Below are 17,843 nucleotides of genomic sequence, written 5' to 3' on the forward strand. Positions count from 1 at the left end.
GAGGGTTCCGAGTAACGGAACAGTATTCAAATTTGGATCGAAATATTGAGTTGTACGTATAAGCTTTGTGTCCTCATTAGCTTAGGGAAGTGTGCGTCGTAGGAAGCCAAGAGTCCGATTTGATTTTCCAAATAGGCAGTTAATATGTGTATTCCAAGTCAGGCTGGAAGTTAAATGAAAACCTAAATATATAAATGACTCAACTGGTTCAATTACCTCACTATTTATTGTATAAGTGTGTGACACAATATTATTACAAGTAGTCAAACACATTAATTTTGTTTTCTTAAACAATTTTCATCTGTCACTCATGGCACCACTCAATTTAATCTCCAAAGTCATTTTCTACGTATTCGCAATCGCTATGGTCAGTGACAGCACAATAAATAACGCAATTTTCAGCAAATAGACAAATTTTTGAGTTTATACCGATGTGAATATTGTTAACAAAGACTAAGAACAATGTTGGCCCCAATACTGAGCACTGGGGCACACCAGACGTGAAAGGCTCGAAGTCGGACACAACGCTTTCAATCAGAATCGTTTGGCGCCCATCTCACAGGTACTATTTAACCAAGTCAATGGTTTTATTTTCTATTTGAAGAAGACTCATTTTATATATCGCACGTTTATGGCCCACCTTGTCGAAGACTTTTTCAAAGGTAATGAAAACGGCATTAGTTTGTGTTAGTTCATGCAGGTAGGCGTGGATTTCACTAATTAGCTCGAAGAGCTGTGTCTCGCAAGAGAATCCCCATCGAAAGCCATGTTGGTTTGAAAATAGTATTTGTTGTCGACCATATATTCTATAATTTGAGATGACAAAATGTGTTCTAACAGCTTGCATGTGATAGATATCAAGGTTATTGAATGATAATTTCGCATTTATTCTGATCATCCGTTTTAAATATCGGCACCATGTGAGCAAGTTTCCATTCACCAGGAACTTGAGTCGGCTTACTCGGTGTTCGTCTAGGTAATTCATTTTGTTGTTATTTGAAAAAGTTGTCATCTTCACTGCCCAAAGAGAGAAGGTTAAACATAATATATTATATAAAATTTTCAGCGTAGAAATTACAGAACATTATATAACGTGGTAGAATATAATTCTAATGTTTACTAGTGTTTTGAAAAGCCATTTTTATTCTAACTTGGCTTTGAGAAAATGAATGCCCGCAGCATTTGAACGGCTTAAGCGCAGATGTATTTTACTATTGGGAGAGGAATACTCACAATGTAGCAAGGCTATTGAGCTGTGATACAGTTAACAACGAACTTTGCTGGGATTTATGTTTTTCGAGTCCTTTAATTTGTAGCTTTATTGGAATCTTACAGACAATACTAGCACAATAATTCGATAAGAAGAATGTGGTAGCAAATTGAGGAATGGGTTATGTCCTGGGAAGGTGTTTAATAAATTGGGATAACAAGTACACTATAGCTGGATGACGCAAGGTTAGGCATGCCTGAAGACTGGTTTATGACTGGTTTATGAATGATTTGTTAGCAAGGGTCTGCTTCATCAACACATTTGTCCTGGTTTACTTACAATCAGATGTGCTGTAAATTGTACCCAGGTATCCAACAGGAAAATCTGTGTGATTACATTGTGCTTGTCTACTTCAAATTAAGGTAAAGAATATTTTACACGTTATTGATACGGCCCCGGTATGTTTTCTGGGCATTCCATTTTGTTTAAAATTGTCCACGAGTCCACGAAAGTTACTATTCACTTGCTGCTCAGGCGAAGTATTAACTGCACAGTGAATTGCACTTTCATCAACAAACAAGACTGTCACTGTATAATCATCCAGGTAAGTAAAATTGTCACATGTTTATATCGAAACCAAGAATGGTGTCGGGTGGAAACCTTGTTAAGCAACCGGAAAACCTTACGAACGATTGTATCCCCCCTCCCCAACCTCTATCAAAATATTGCATTTTGTTAAGGCTGGCGCAAATGCAGTTAACGCCGGTATTCCTGGAAACCTCACCTAACTCTTGACACATGACAGTGAAAAACAGGGAATATTTAAAAATCCGTCGTGATCTGGCAACAATGATCCATGTCCGCCATCTTCTGTGAGGCGTAGTTAGTATATCATGTGCACTCAATCGCTCTGCAACTCATCGCCGTGTGGCTATTCAGGACTCCAGAAATTGAACAGTCGCCTTCATCGTCTGACAAATAATGAGAGCCAATGGCAACGCACCCGCCCCCCTCCCAATTCAGCGAAGCAACGTCCGCTGCTTTTCGCACCCACGGATATCAAGAGATGTACTGCTTTGAAACCGAAACTTCCAGCACGCCTCCATACGCGGAGACTTGTGCTTCAAAACCCGAGGTTAGAACTCTAAACAACTGCTCATACTTTTTTTGTCGAATTCTCGACTCAAGCCTCTGAAAACTACATTGCGTGCATTATAATCACCCGAAGTACTTTGGCTTGTGCAATTAAACACCGTCTCTCATGAAAAAAAAAATCGAAGCTCCACTACGACTGCGGTTAGTCGAAACTGATAAAGAAATATGCTGGTCACTATAATGAGCAACGGTGGTTCCGCTGTTCGCCATTGGATTCTAGCTTCGAGCGTCCGAACTGAAATTGTGGAGGTCAGGTGGGACGTGCATGTGCAGTCGAAAATGAAATGCTAACCTTGTCGGCGATGCGAAGGTCAGGAGTTAAGTTTGTTAGGTGCGCCGCTGTCGGGTATTTGCCGCCACACGCGTTGTATTTTCTCACAGCGTGCTGTGTTTCGCGTATTCTCTATTGCGGTCGTGTTTTGTGCAAGAAATCCTGTTTTGGATCGGCATTGCCGAGCCGTCTCAAATTTTCACTGCATAAATGGTATTAAAAAGCACCCATCTGTATGCTTACGTTAACCAGTCGAAGCGCTATCTTCGTTGTTTCTTACCTTCTTTCTTTAGCACGACTTATGCACGACTTGGTTCTGAGCCGCGGCCTACACTAACTTGTGCATCTCGCGAGATTACTCGGAAGCAGTTCGCGAAAAGTGAGGGAAGATTCTCCAGTTCTCGCGAACTATGAAGAAAGACGGAGATCGAGTACGTCTTGTCTTCTACACGCTGCACTTGAACAATGACGTTTACGAGTGGAACGCCAATGATGACCAGGCTGTTGTTGTGCCCCGGCGCAGGGATTAATGATGTTCCTGCTTTGTTTCATTAAGCTCAGCTTAATCTACTAGCTCACCCATAATATTGCACTGTAGCACTGATAATAAATTTCTCTTTTTATACACCAACGCTAGAAGTGTTGTCGCTAATGGTATTGCACTCTCATCGCTCATGGATTCATTCCAGGCTTCTTTAATGCTACTTACCGAGACCTGGCTTAACGAAACCAATAACCACAACAGCATCTTTTCGAGTCAATCCACTTTCAAGTTTTTTTCTATGTCATAGGCGACAGCGTATATGGGGTGGTGTGCTCATCGCGATAAAGCAAGAACTCATTGCCGCGCCCATCATTATCGATTGTTTTCTTGAATGTACTTGGCTTTCCTTGAAGGGTGCTGCAATTGGTGTGATCATCGGCGTTTTTTACCGCCCACCCGACATGCCTGGCGCGTTTTCCGATGAGTATCATCGAGTGCTGAGCGAGGTGTGCGCGCTTTTTCCGAGGTTGGTAATTATCATATTTGGCAATTTCAGTTTTCCAAGTATCGATTGGTTGACGCTCTCCGTATCGGCCACGGATGCGGCCGCAGATACCTATCTCAGCACTTGTCTTGACTTTTCATTAAGCCAACTTATTAGTCAACCAACACGATCCACTGAAACTTCTGCCAATGTACTAGACTTAGTTTTAACTAACAATCCTGATAGATGTTTTGACATAACTCATGAAGCATGCATCGCTGACCATGATTTAATAACTGGATGCATTAACTCTTGTGTGAGCAAAAGAGTAATTACCAAAAAGAAAATATGGCAAAGCCAATTCCGACGCAATTAAGAATAAATTAACAACATTTTCAGATTAATTTCTGCGTGATTTTTATTAACGTTCCATTGAACAGAACTGGGTCCTCTTTAAAGCCACGCTCAGTTCACTCATTAACACCTACATTCCTATGTTATCCATTTCCTGCAAAAGCAGTTCTCGGTTTACCAACAAGCTTCGGTGACTTAATAACAAAAAGAAGAGACTGTACAAGCAGGCAAAGCTGACTGGTCTAGCGAGTGCCCATGATAAACACAAAGCATGTGAAAAGGCTTATAAGGCTTTGCTAAAATCTGCTCGCCATAACTCCTTTTCTCACGATTTAGCATCCATGCTAAAAATAATACTCGTCACTTTCGGCGTGTTGTGAACCCTGGAATTCGCGCTGACATCATTCTTACTGATTCGTATGGTGTTCCTATCCCCAATTCAGATTGCGCTAAACTTCTTAATGCTATGTTTGTAAGAATTTTATTTTCACTCATGAAAACGTTAACTCATTGCCAACTTTAAAGACATTAGTAGGAATCACAGTGCATGAGGTAGTCACTAGTCAGGCTGGTGTTTTATCGCTAGTAACCAATCTTAATACGTCATCTAGTGCCAACCATTTAGGTTTCAATAATAAACTTTTAAAGAATACATCGCATAGTATTTGTTCTATCTTAACCACTCTATTTTTCCACTCCTTATCAGCTGTGGTGTTCCTAATGACTGGCGCATTGCTAAAATAATACCATTTTCAAATGATTTGATCGTGCTTCTTCGCTTAATTATCGTCCCATCTACTTAGCCAGCACTATTTGTAATTTACTCGAACGTATCATACGCAGTTAAGTCATTAACTTCCTTGAAGGGCATACCATTATTTTTAAACATAAGCACGGTTTTCACAAGGGCTACTCATGCGACACCCAACTTGCCAGATTTATTAACGACATACACGCACTGATAGACGCTGGGTTCCAAGTTGGCGCAATATTTTTAGATTTTTCTCAGGCATTTGACCGCGTTTTGCGCCATAGGCTGTTACCTAAACTTTCACGGCTTAACATTCCCCCTACTATAGTTGCATGGATCACCGATTTTCTCGTATCTAGAATTAACTTTACATCATTTAACAATTCCAACTCATGTTAAGCTGATGTTACGTCTGGAGTCCCACATGGCAGCGTACATGGACCTTTACTCTTTCTAATCTATATCAATAATTTAACCAGTTGCGTGTTATCCAAACTCAGTCTATTTGCAGATCATTGTGTACTTTATCGATGTGTAACCAGTAACACTGATAGCTACTTACTACAAACTGACCTGGACGCAATAAGTGCATGGTGTTCTAATTGGTTAATGCCATTAAATCTTTCCAAATCTGAACTCATGTCCTTCACTAATAGGCCACGAATTCCAACCACCTACTCCCTTGATAACAACGCTGTGGAACTCGCAACAACTTACAAGTACCTTGGCATCAATATTCAGTCAAACTTATCACGGAATAATCATAATAATCTTACCCTTGCCTCTTCAAACCGTGCTCTCGGTCTTATTAAACATAACTTAAAAGAAGCGCCAATGCATGTAAAAAAACTAGCATTCACAACATTAATTCGTCCTAAACAAGAATACGCGTCTGCCATCTGGGATCCCGAACAAACATATCATCAGTAACATCGAAGCCTTACAAAACCGTGCTGCGCGATTTATATTTTTTTTTCACATTATTCACGTTACATCAGCCTCACCTCCTTATAGAATAAAGCCGAGTTGGGCAACTTAGCACTGCGGCGTAAAATTTCTCGCCTAGCACTTTTCCATAGGCTTTATCACCATCTTTCACTTCATGATGATTTCTTTCAGCCACCACCAGTTATCTTTCCACGCCGTGACCATCCATACACAGTCAAACGCATTAACTGGCAGTCATCCCACTATGCATATTCGTTTTTACCGCGCACTATAACTGCATGGAACGCCTTAATATCAGACATTGCCACAGAACCAGACTTGACTAAGTTTCAAGACTTAATTCGCTCATGACTTGTCAACTAATTTTATTATTATTATTATTATTTGGGTTTTTTTACAGTGTTTTCGATGTTTGTTGGTGTTTTCCATTGCAGTTGCCTTATGTTCTCCTAATGTGTACGAATGTTTTCTCTGTAATAATTGTGACTTATCTTGTATATAACCTATGTTTCAATGTATTCTTACTTTTGTTACAGTCTCTTGTTTTTAGTATGATGTGCAAACTATGACCAGTGCCTGTGATCACACCCCCCCCCCGTGTAATACCCTCGTAATGAGGGCCTTCGGGGGTATTTTTAATAATTATGATAGCAACAACAACAACAAGAGCAACAACAACAACAACAACAACAACAACAACTACAATAATAATAATAATAATAATAATAATAATAATAATAATAATAATACAATTTTTGTGAGCGTTGCACTGACGTTTCGGAAGTTTCCTTCATTTCTACTTGGCACGCAAGATATTTAGAGTAAAATGTGTGCCACAGCAACCAGTGAAGTGTACTCAATGTTGTTTGTGAAATTCTTTTTTGCTTCTACAGTGCCTAAACGCCTATAATATCTGTTTTTTGCAGATGACAGTGTAGTGCCTTCGCACTAAAATCACAAAAATACTTTTGTCACATATAAAGGCTAAACATTCTTACGCGTTCCCAAATAAATTTTACTAGGAAAGCAACCGTCGCCCTTGAACATTCTTTGAAATAACACTGACATGAGCACCCCCCCCCCCAAACTAAAAAAAAGAACCTTGGTACGAGAGGGTGGAGGGAGTTGATTTTTCATACGCGTCGTAATAAACACACAGACCCAAAGAAACGAGGGGCAAAACAACGTCGGCGCTTCCCACTGTTTAGTGGTCCCGCATTCAGCTTTGATGAGATTGGTTTGGGTACCTGGATATAAAGGCCTGAATGGCCGATCCACTGAAATTCTACCGGCATCAGCTTTCCTCACAGGGCCTAGCTTTCGGAGGCGAATCAGGCTGCGATAATTTCCCTCCTCTTCTTTCATGAACTCCTCAGATTTTTCAGCACTTGTCGCATTATTGGAAAAGACAACCATGTCAAACGCGAGCACTCCAAGTCGCAATCACCCAACTGCGCTGCCGAGTTCCTTTTCTAAATTTTTACCTACACACAGTTAGTCTGGCTCACTCGCCAAACTGTCCCACTGGCGGAGATCATGAAACAATAGATCCTTTTCCCATCGATTGTTCAAGATATTCTGAGTTGCGAAAAAGCACATTAGAAACACCGCGCCGCCTTCTTCAATTGCACTGAAATGTTCAAAATTTACTATTATTTGACACCTCGAGCCTTGCGCACAGTGGCAGGAAGGTTAGTACGCCATCCAGGATTTTATTGCAAGGTCATAAAGATGACTATAAAATCAGAATTTGGCGTTTCGTTATATTTCTACAACGTCAACTAGATGAGCTATTTTTCGTCATTCTACTAAAGTCATAAGCTAGAATCTATCTATTATTTCCCACATACCTATTCACAAATTTTGTTTAGAAAAATTTTATAATTATTTTTTCTTATTATACGGAACTACCCGGATCTTGGCCAATCTGCGAGAGTCGTCATTTGGCACTAACATCTAGGCTCTGATTTTATTATGCCAATTGCTAACTAGAAAGAAGGCTGGGTTGTTGCCGGCGTTGCCATGAACCTCTGGCTTCCCATAAAGCAGCAAAAGGCGCGTAAGGTCACAACAGAACAAGGACAAAAGCAGCAGCTATTCGTGCAGCGCGCGGTTAGTTTTTCCATAATTTCGACACGATGGCGGATGACGGTCTGCTATAGGTCGATAGATGTCGATTGACGTTTTTGGTATCCACTGTTCATATTTTATGATAGAATGCATTCTCATATATGTACTTGTATTTATTTGCAATTCGACACATTAGGAAGATTCTACCCGAACCACAGTACGTATGTTCTTCATTGTCGAATACGACGCATTGGCGAATTAGTGTCTAGCGCACAACAACAGCTGTTATCACCTTCATGCATCACATGATGTGCTTCCCTTTGCGTCACATTTCGGTTTATTTGCAAGATTTTCTCTTGGCAACTACGTAGAACGTAGAATGCACATGTTCGACTCTAATGCATAATTTAGGGCAAAAGACATTCTGGGGCAACATTGTGTAGCGATTCTTTTCTCTCGATTGCAGACACCTGATCGCATTCGTCGGCCGAGCTGCTGCTATCGGTGACAACGCCGCTGCGACAGCGTGCGAGTCAGTCGCCAAAACAGCGGAAAACGCGAAAAGAATCGTCCGAAACTACGACACTTGGTGACATTTGTGGGCTCAATTAAACAGCCTTCAACACATCCTTCACTTACTCTTCTACTATGGAGAAGCACGAACAGGCCACGACACGACACAGTACTACGCTTCGCCGCAGTTGTTGACGGGAGGCAAGATTGAAACACTGTGCGGAGTGCTGGATTGTTTTCACTTTCCAAAGCATTCTCCTACGCCTACCTCGTGGCCAGCGAGCCTCGTCGTCCGTGATAAGGTCGACGCCCGCGAAGAGCTTCTCCTTGAACTCCAACAAGCTGTCTGCTTGCGGGTATCGTCCGGAGATGCCGGTGATGATGATGTCCTCTTTCGTCATGATTTCCTGTGAGCGGAAAGAAAGAAGACCCAGAAGAATGCGCAATCTTTCGGAAGGCCACATTTTACTACTCTACTACGAACACAGTCCATGGCTTAGTTTGGCTTGACGGGCCGTCTTCAGTCTATGTTAAGAAAATCGACCGTGGTTGTGTTTAATCATTTGCTATAACCATTACAGACTCCTAGACCACTCTGGCGAATATAGCATTTAATTTTTTATAGAATTAAACTGGAAGCAATGGGCGGAGAGCACTTCGGCTTCAAAAAGGCTCCATGCGGCGTTTTACATTAACGCTGTACGTAAATTTTTTCATGGGTGCCTATATATTTAGCACCACTTTATAGGAAACATTTCTATCACAACCTGGTGAAGGGAAGCACCAATGTGACGCACATTTCAACCGAAACTGGGTGACGTGACAATCCACGATGCAACATGAACATAAAGAACTGCAACACGATCATCTATTGTAATTTTTACCTTTGGAAAAGGCAAGCGGTCTTTAATTGAAGCAACGTGAGGAAAAGTTTACATTGTTCGTGATCCCAGATACGTGGCTCTCGTCGCACAACTGTGGTACCTCAGTAAACAATGCGCCTTTTTTCACAATTGCAACAAACCAGTGTTGAAAATGAAGCACGAAAGCTACGTCGGGCCATGCCACTTAGCAAACAATGGTTTTTACAAGTCGGCAAGAACAGCTGTCTGCAATCGAACTGACTGCCAACTGTACACCAACCATGCCACTTTAACAGCAGGACACATTTACGTTTGCAACAAATAAATAATTACGGAGACGTAATTGCGAAATACACGTATAACCGTGCCACTTTAACAAACAAGGTTAAAAATGCTCCCAAGAAAGCAGTTGGTGATGAGAACTGACTGCAAAAAGTGCGTAACCTAACTAGTTCCTTCGGTCGTGAGAATTTGCTGCAAAATGTATTGCATACAAGGCACTTTACCAGTGTGCTTGTTTTAGTTTGCCCACAAAGCATTAGTCGATGAAAACTGCATAGAAAACACACGTGCAGCCATACTAATTTGGGAGCCAATTTGTTTTCCAAGTGTCAAACAAACCAGTTGTTAATTAGGACTAGCTACCAAAAACTACTTCCATCTGTGTCGTTTCAGCAAACAATGGAGTTTGCAAGCCTCAGTCATAGCAACAATTTGTTATTAGGTAGATGCTGGTGAATGCTAGGGCTGATGGACACTCTTTCGAAGGGTAGCGAAAGCTGCAATGCTGCCCAAACTTGGCCGTCAGAAATCTGCTGCGGTCTTCTTTTTTCCCCGCAGGTTGACAACACCTATGCATGCGCACGCTGATATAGCATCACGGGGCCTCCATCTCTAAGTGCATCACCAAAACTGAACCTTCGGTAAAAGTGACCGATAGCACGCACTGCCTGGATGAGTTACGATGCTACTAGAAAAATATTTATGAAAATATTTATTCTTCTAAATGCGCCCTTGATGCTTCGCTTGCTATCCAAGATAAGAAGGCCTCCTACCCCAAAAACGTTGCACAGTGGAAACATAAGAATAATACTAACTTTTAGGCAGAAGTGCTGTGATACGCAGCATCCGGTGGCAACGAAGGTTAGGCGATGCTAGCGCTGCTGCAGGAGTGTGCGAGATATATGGCCACAGACAACACCGCTGCTTTATAGCTGCGTGCCTCTGGCGACAAATAGACATGCGCAGGCCCTTTACGAGCGGTCTCTAGCTGTCGTGACATTCAACCCACGAGATACATATTTATTTCACACTGACTCACTTTACGAATTTTCTATTATTCATGAGGTCAAATACTTCGTATGTATAGCGGATGTTTTTCATTATACCGTTGGTGGCAGATGTTATAGAAAAAAGACAGAACACCGGAAATTAAGTCATTCACACAAGAAGACTTGCCAGACGTAAACCGGTCAGTACCATCCAAATGTTTAGGATGATTTTTGGCATAGCTTTGACGCGGCTAAACAATCTTCGTTTTAGGCCAACTTGTGAGTTGAAACCTGCAATATGCACAGCCTACCCTTGCTTTTCGGCCAATTTCTTTATAAGTAATTCAATTACAGATCGAAGAGCAAATTCAACCAGTTATCCGGTTGCTCGGTGGTGTTTGTGTCTGTGTTGGTCTGTGTGTAGTGTTATGATAGTCATTCATTGTGTATCGGGGAAAAAACATAATGCAGGTCCTGGGCACCATGGCATTCAATGTAATTAAATAATGTTGTACGTAGCTGCTAATGCAGTGTCGTTTGGGGTTTTGCAAAGTGTTATCAGGCAGACCAACAAGTTTGTGCATCACACATACGCATGTGTGAGTGACGTAATGACGAATTCGGCGACAACAGTATAGTGGCAACAGCTGATTTTTGAAAAGTGATCTATTAGAGTGCAGTGAAAAAAAGTTACAACTGGTTCTCTGAGGACCTACACCGGTCCTGGAGACGCTACAGTATCTCTAAAAGTGACAGTTGCCTATAAATTATGTATACAACCTGTGCATATCGCCACCTGGCGTTTGCCTTAACGTGCCGTATAGAAGGCGTACCTAGTATAAGAACGGATGCACACGCCATCGCCTTATCTGAGCGACCACGAGCACCCTAGGCTGACCCTTTGTCATTCAGCTACTTGGCAAACTCGTGGAGGTGCTGGTTACAGCGATCTATTCCACGCATCAGACCACGTCCTGCAGCCGGAATGTGTGCCCTATGCCTCTGCACACCCCCAACGCATCGGCCAAACCTAAGAAAACGAGGCCTACTGTCAGAATCGGAGCTACTTGCCAAAACAGTGACTACGACATGAACTCACACCACCATGGAAGATCCCACGCAGACCTTCTCTACTCTTCAGAAGCCGCCGAAACTGAATTCTTTTTTAGAGAAATATTTGAAGATGTGAAATACTGGTAAAGTTTTTTGAACAGGTCGCTGATCTCAATCACTGGGACGACGCCACGAATCTCCGCAACATCTACTTCAGCTTACAGGACGGCGCCCGCAACTGGTTGTTTCGAAATACGTAAAGCGTTCTAACATTCTGGCACGAATTTCCGCGTCGGCTACTGGACTGTTACACAAGCACTGATAGCCACGAACAAGTTGAATGTGTGCTCCATTCCCGTGTTCACATACCAAATGAGACGTTCCGATGTACGCATAAGACATAACGCGCCTCTTCAAGCGTGTGGGTCCTGCCCTGTCAGATGAGAAAAAGCTGCGCCGCCTTATGCGTATCGCGAAGGAGCAGCTCTTTGCTGGTATAGCGATCCATTCGCTCATGTTTCGAGGCGACGCCCTCATCGAAAAAACTGCAGGCAGAGGCTGTTCTCGGCAAGGTTGCTGAAACTGTACGCGAGGACAACTCGCCATTACCGCGTGCATGAAATGGCAAACAGTCAATAAAGAAAGCAGTATATGCCCATAAAGAAAACACCGCATTCCCGCTTAACTGCTGTGACAAAGACGGGCCACTATACTTGAACTTTGTGGGAGGGTCTCGCTTGACGTACCTGTGCTGGGGAATGGTCTTCAGGCCACAACTTTAGTGAACGCGACTGCAGATTTTTGCCCTTATTACGGCCAATTTATGGCTAACTTTCCGCTCACTCTGGTCAACCGAGAATATTTACTCTTTGTCAGGACCATAAAAAACGCGAATGCTTTCAAAGAACTGTGACAACGCCAGAAAACATCGCCCGTTCTCGCCTTCTTTGATGAGCAAGCAGCTACAGAAGTCCACTAGGACGCTAGCAACGTCTGACTTGGTGCCATCCGTGCACACCAACACGGTCGCATTCAACGCTTCATAGCCAGTCGTGCTCTTTCACGAGCTGAGTCCAGCCATTCGACTTCACAGAAGGAAGAACACGTTCCTCCGATAGAAAGGCATCTTCAACAGAGGGATAAACACCACTGCTGTAAGCAGGAATGCCGCGGTTGTATATTGTGAATCCAGATTGAAAATGCGCTTTAAATGCTGTGTAGATTAGCTTAGGATCAGTAGAGGGTGCACTTTTAACGATAAAAATATCGTTAGAGCTTACGTTAGGAAAAATTGTCCTCCAGAATTTTCCAGGATTACTGCACAATAAATTAGTTAAGGTAACATTATAATAATAATCACGGGCTCCCTTTGACTTAATGCGACATTCATCTTTACTAATATGAAACTATGCTGTAGCATAGATGTCACCCACCCGTTTTAGGCATCTAAATCTGGAAATACGACGAGACATGTGCAGTAATTCTCTAGTCATCATAGGGACCTTTGGGCTTTGTTTCTTAGTTTTCAAAAGAGCAAAGCTATGGATGCGCCTACGGCCAATATTTTGAAAGGAGGAAACTAATGTATTAACATCGTAGGATGAGTGAAGCTGTTGGAACTGTTCGAAAGAATTACATAGCACAAAAGTAATTGAGTCGTCATCAGCACGATTGAAATCGCTAAAGGAAGTATAAATGCACCTAGCTGCAGGGACGCTAAGGGAAAGGTACACTAGCACAGCTTTGTGATCCGACAAAGCGTCTACAACTTCGGATTCATAGCCGTCATCAGGAAAACACGCGCTTACGAACACAATGTCCAAAACATCTGCGTCTATGTTGCTGCAATCAAGAATCTGCTTTATACCAAATGAAAGTAAAAGGTCGATCAACTCTTTGCACAATACGATATCGTGATCGATACAGATAGACTTGAGCAGTCTATACCAGGAGCATTGAAGTCACCGAATAATATAACATTAGCAGAAGAAGCGTTATGTTCGTTCATGAAATTGGTTAATGTATGAAGATCTGTAGGGAGTGATCCTGGAGGGCGATAGACAAAGCCAATTAAAAGTGTTTTCTTATGAAGATTAACTTTACACCAAACTTCCTCAAGCTCACTAGGCCATTCAAGCACAGAAAAGTTGAGGTCAGGCCAAAGGAACAGAGCCACACCCCACCTCTTCTAACTTTTCGGCCATTGCGAACCACAGTAAAACCGGGTGGTGATATTTATGAGTCACGGATTTCGTCATGTACCCGTATTTCACTGACTCCGACTATATGAGGTGAGTGAATTTCTGTTAAGGTTACGAAATCAAAATATATTTGTTAAACTTCTTGCATTAGTATTGAAAAGCAAAAGGTTATCACAAGAATCTTAGCGTTGTCAGTGGACCCAGCTCGTTGAGCAGTTGGGTGATCTGTTGAAGAAGTAGTAGAAGTATTGGTCAAGGTTTTAGCTCTGTTATCCCACACGTATTTCACATTGTGAGCGAATGCAAGATCATAGCGCGAACGGATTATGTGACCATTATTCTTGTAAGAAGCGGTAACTTCCTGCATACTTTTGCTGATGGAACCTACGCAAGCCGAGAAATCTTCAGTTATATGAATATCAGTGCTTTTGGGTTCAATGTATGTTTAAGCACAACCAACATTCTGCGGGGAATTAGAAGCTTATTGACGATGGGGCGCGGTCGACTGCCATTTCTTTCGCATATCCTATGACATCCTTTCATTTGAGGACATTCAATTTTTAATTGTCCTGTATATAATTGTGAGACCTGAGTAAACAAAGCTTAGTTAATTTCTTCTGTAGGTCGAAAAACTCCATGTAAAATATGTATATTTCTGCGTGATTCGTTGTTCAGATCAGCGTTCCAATACATGATTTTCTTTAGCGTATCTTTCAATGAACACTTGCATTTAGCGCATATCGGCGAGTCGGCAATTCCAATACGATATATGTAGGAGTTTGTGAATACTACTCCTACCCACAGTCGACAAAGCAATGATGTGTCACGTCGTGAAAGGTTTGCTGATGAGTGAGTGAGTGAGCGAAGAAACTTTGTTGCGAATGCCTGCAGAACGGTTAGCCTTCCCCTGTCAGGGAGGCGTTACCGTGACGCGGCCATGACGTCTTCGCGGCGTGTGGTGCCTCTACTTCGGCCGTGACCGCACTATTCCATTTGGTCGACCGCGCCCGGCGCTAACAAATTTCGTAGGAATAACTTTGTCAAGAATGTAAGACAAGGTATGAGCGACATTACTTATAGCAAGGTGTGGAAATATAACCCGCATGTAGCGCATGTCATATAGCAAGGCATGGCAGTTACATATACCTAAATGAAGAGGGAAATTTTTGCTTAAGAACTAATCCGCTAACGCTGATACCGAGATCGGATTTTCTGCGACATGAAGCCCTTAATGCTATCGCGCCAATGCAATATTATATTCAGTGGTTCATCAGTTTTCTTTCATCTTGAATATCCCAGTTTTAGCCAAATGAGCATGTGCTACCGGATGCTCCAGCTTATATAGCAGAAATTTCTGACCTACAAATTGTATGCAAATTATTGTCGTAATCAACACGCGGTCGTGTTTCATGGCTAATCACCCACTGTATGTGTCATAGCATGAAAATTATAATCATCATGTGCACGCGGTGGCCCTCTTGACGAATCACCAAGGACAGTTAGGAGCACAGGGGTTTTATTCGTGCGTCCTTTCATGTCATCTACTTCATGTCATCATGTCCTTTCATGTCATCTAACTGCTCTTCCTCATCTCTTAAGCCCTACCCCACTACTCGCTCATGTCTAGAACCAGCGACAACACAGATGCCCCCCACCCCTGCAGACAAGGGACCGTGGTCACTGTTGGTCACAGTTTTGCCTGGTTGCCTTATGGCACACATTGCATTTTGCATACTTTAATCGATGAGATTTCAATGAATATCCACTTAGAAAGAATTACAAGCATGACAATAGTTGCAGATAATGTGGCGGCAAACTTGCTGTAAATGTCCGCTGTGGTTCTAGCTACCTTTTTGTCGCGAGGCTATTTTGAAACATCGAAACTGAAAAATAGCTAGAAAGCCAATCCATTTATCCGCAGACTCCGGTAACGCATATACCCTGCAAATTTGTTTTAAATGCATACGATTAGTGAACCTGTCGCCTACAATTAGTAAATTACAAAGTGTGCCTTAAAACAAGAACGTAAATATTATATTTTCGGTAATTTTGTTGAACATGTATTTTATTTTCTCGTACAAAGTATTTCCAACTTTATTAACTGCTTAAGCTGTAGAATTGAGGTACATGCCATGAAGAATTTTTTTAAATTCAAGGAATAAAAAAAGACACCTTGTTCTTTGGTCCCAAGGGACCTTCACTTATGGGCTCTTTAGAGCGGTGCTATTAGAACCCGTTCCTGCGTTGAGCCTTGACATGCCTCGGCGTCGTACCTCGGCGTAAACGAGCGAACGAGCACAGCGAAAGGTCAAAGCGTATACGGATCGCCGCGGTAGACGCAAGAGCTTTCAATTAGAAGGGAGGAGGAGGCTACAGTGAAAGCTGTCACTATCCACCCCGGTTCATGATCGGAGGAAGGTTCTAGGCACCCTCCCTTAAACAGACGCTCCGTAGCGTGGTGGTGATGAACGACGACTGACCACCGAGCAGCTGTGCTCGTTGGTGTTTATTTGGCGCAGTGATAAATGTTTGCCACCATGCCTGGTAGGCCACCCAGCCTGGCGGGCCAACGAAGATTATGCCCGAGGGGGCGACACAGGCTTGTTACACCCCCTCACCCCCACATTGTTTGTTGACAAAAAAAAACGATCCGCCATGGTTGCTCAGTGGCTATGGTGTTAGGCTGCTGAGCACGAGGTCACGGGATCGAATCCCGGCCACGGCAGCCGAATTTCTATGGGGGCGAAATGCGAAAATACCCGTGTACATAGATTTAAGTGCCTGATAAAGAAACCCAGGTGGTTGAAATTGCCGGATTCCTTCACTACGGCGTGCATCATAATCAGAAAGTTATTTTGGCATGTAAAACCCCATAATTTAATAAAAACAAAAGAAAACGCGCATTTCAATGTGTAAGGCTCTGCCGCCGTCCCAGCCAAGTCGATGCCACCTGCTATCCAGAAGTGTAGCCATCCGGCGGCCTCCGCGGTCTAATACAGCGCCTCGGCACCGGCGTTGAGGGGCCGGGTGTCGCAACGCCGGGTGCTGCCTGAGCATGCCTCGCTCCGTCTGGAGGGTCCGGAGGGTCCCCATTGGCCGGCCTTGTGAGTGGTGCCGGACTCGACACCGGCCCAACGCGTACCGCACCACTGGCAACGCTTGCCACCTGGAGTTGGCGGTGCTCCGCTGGAAGCGACTGGTGTTGCCTCTAGTCCTCCTGCGGGCTGGACTTCTAAGTGTCAGTCGAAGGTGCAAGCCATGTTCGGAGGCGAGGCCTAACATAGTCGCCGTGCCGGTGCCATATGGCCCCGTCTGACATGCGGGCGAGCAGCGATAAGGTGCTGGCAGGAGACACCACCTGTCCGGTGGACCGGGGATGGTCAGGACGGATGCTCCTGGCGAAGACTCGAGCTCCCGACTCTGGCAAAGGCCCGGGATAGCACCCTCGGTAAGCAGCCAGCATCTCCTTCAGCTGCTCCAGGGGCAGTTTAGATCGGAGGACCGGATGCAAGACATCTAAGGGTGTCGTGACTATCTGACCCAGCAGGAGCTCACAGGGGGCACAATCAGTGACATCATGGGGCGTGGTCTGGTACTGAGGCAGTATTCGGCAATCTGCGTCCTGAAATTCCCATTCTGGCTCTTCTTGAGTTTTTCCTTGATGGTTTGCGCCACCCGCTCGGCTGTCCCGTTTGAAGCAGGGTGGTCAGGCAGAACCATCATCCGGTGGACTCCATTCTCCATCAGCCAGACCAGGTACTCTATGCTTTCGAAAGCAGGACCATTGTCGGATACGATGATGTTCGGCAACCCCTGGGCAGCGAAAAACTGTCGCAACGCTGCAATGGTCGTTCCTGCTGATGAAGTAGAGACAGGTAGAACCTCCCCCCACTCTGCTAGGAAGTAATGGCCCTTGAAGGACGCCCAAAATCCACATGCAGGCGGGACCAGAGTACCTGTGGGAACGGCCAGTGGGTGATTTCCAAATGACGTGAGACCCACTGATTCTTCTCGCAGACTTGGCAAGTCTGCACCATGTGAGCGATGTATTGGTCCAGATCAGGCCACTGAATGCGGGACCGGGCCACCATCACGCCAGTATGACTTGCATGCAGCAATTGCAGAACCCTGGACCGGAGACGTTGTCGGATTACGAAGCTGGAACCTCACAGTAGGCCCTGCTGCAAGTTCAGCTCGGGGGCCTTGTGGCTATAC

At 43.7% G+C, this 17,843-nt stretch overlaps 1 protein-coding gene across 2 annotated transcripts in view; it reads right to left on the reverse strand.

Moving 5' to 3' along the window:
- LOC139048843 (fatty acid synthase-like) overlaps positions 1–17,843 on the reverse strand; it is a 157,313-nt gene that overhangs the window by 53,898 nt on the left and 85,572 nt on the right. The window contains exons 1-2 of one of the 2 annotated variants that reach the window (XM_070523717.1): positions 10,201–10,322; positions 8,509–8,647 (exon numbers count right to left, since the gene is read on the reverse strand). In XM_070523717.1, coding sequence (XP_070379818.1) covers positions 8,509–8,641 — 133 coding nt within the window. In that variant the 5' untranslated portion in view covers positions 8,642–8,647; positions 10,201–10,322. Of the gene's footprint in view, positions 1–8,508; positions 8,648–10,200; positions 10,323–17,843 lie in introns of those variants that run through there. The other variant, XM_070523715.1, reaches the window with a different exon arrangement.

Source organism: Dermacentor albipictus, chromosome 8, assembly GCF_038994185.2.
Source record: "Dermacentor albipictus isolate Rhodes 1998 colony chromosome 8, USDA_Dalb.pri_finalv2, whole genome shotgun sequence".
NCBI classification, from domain to species: Eukaryota; Metazoa; Arthropoda; class Arachnida; order Ixodida; family Ixodidae; genus Dermacentor; species Dermacentor albipictus.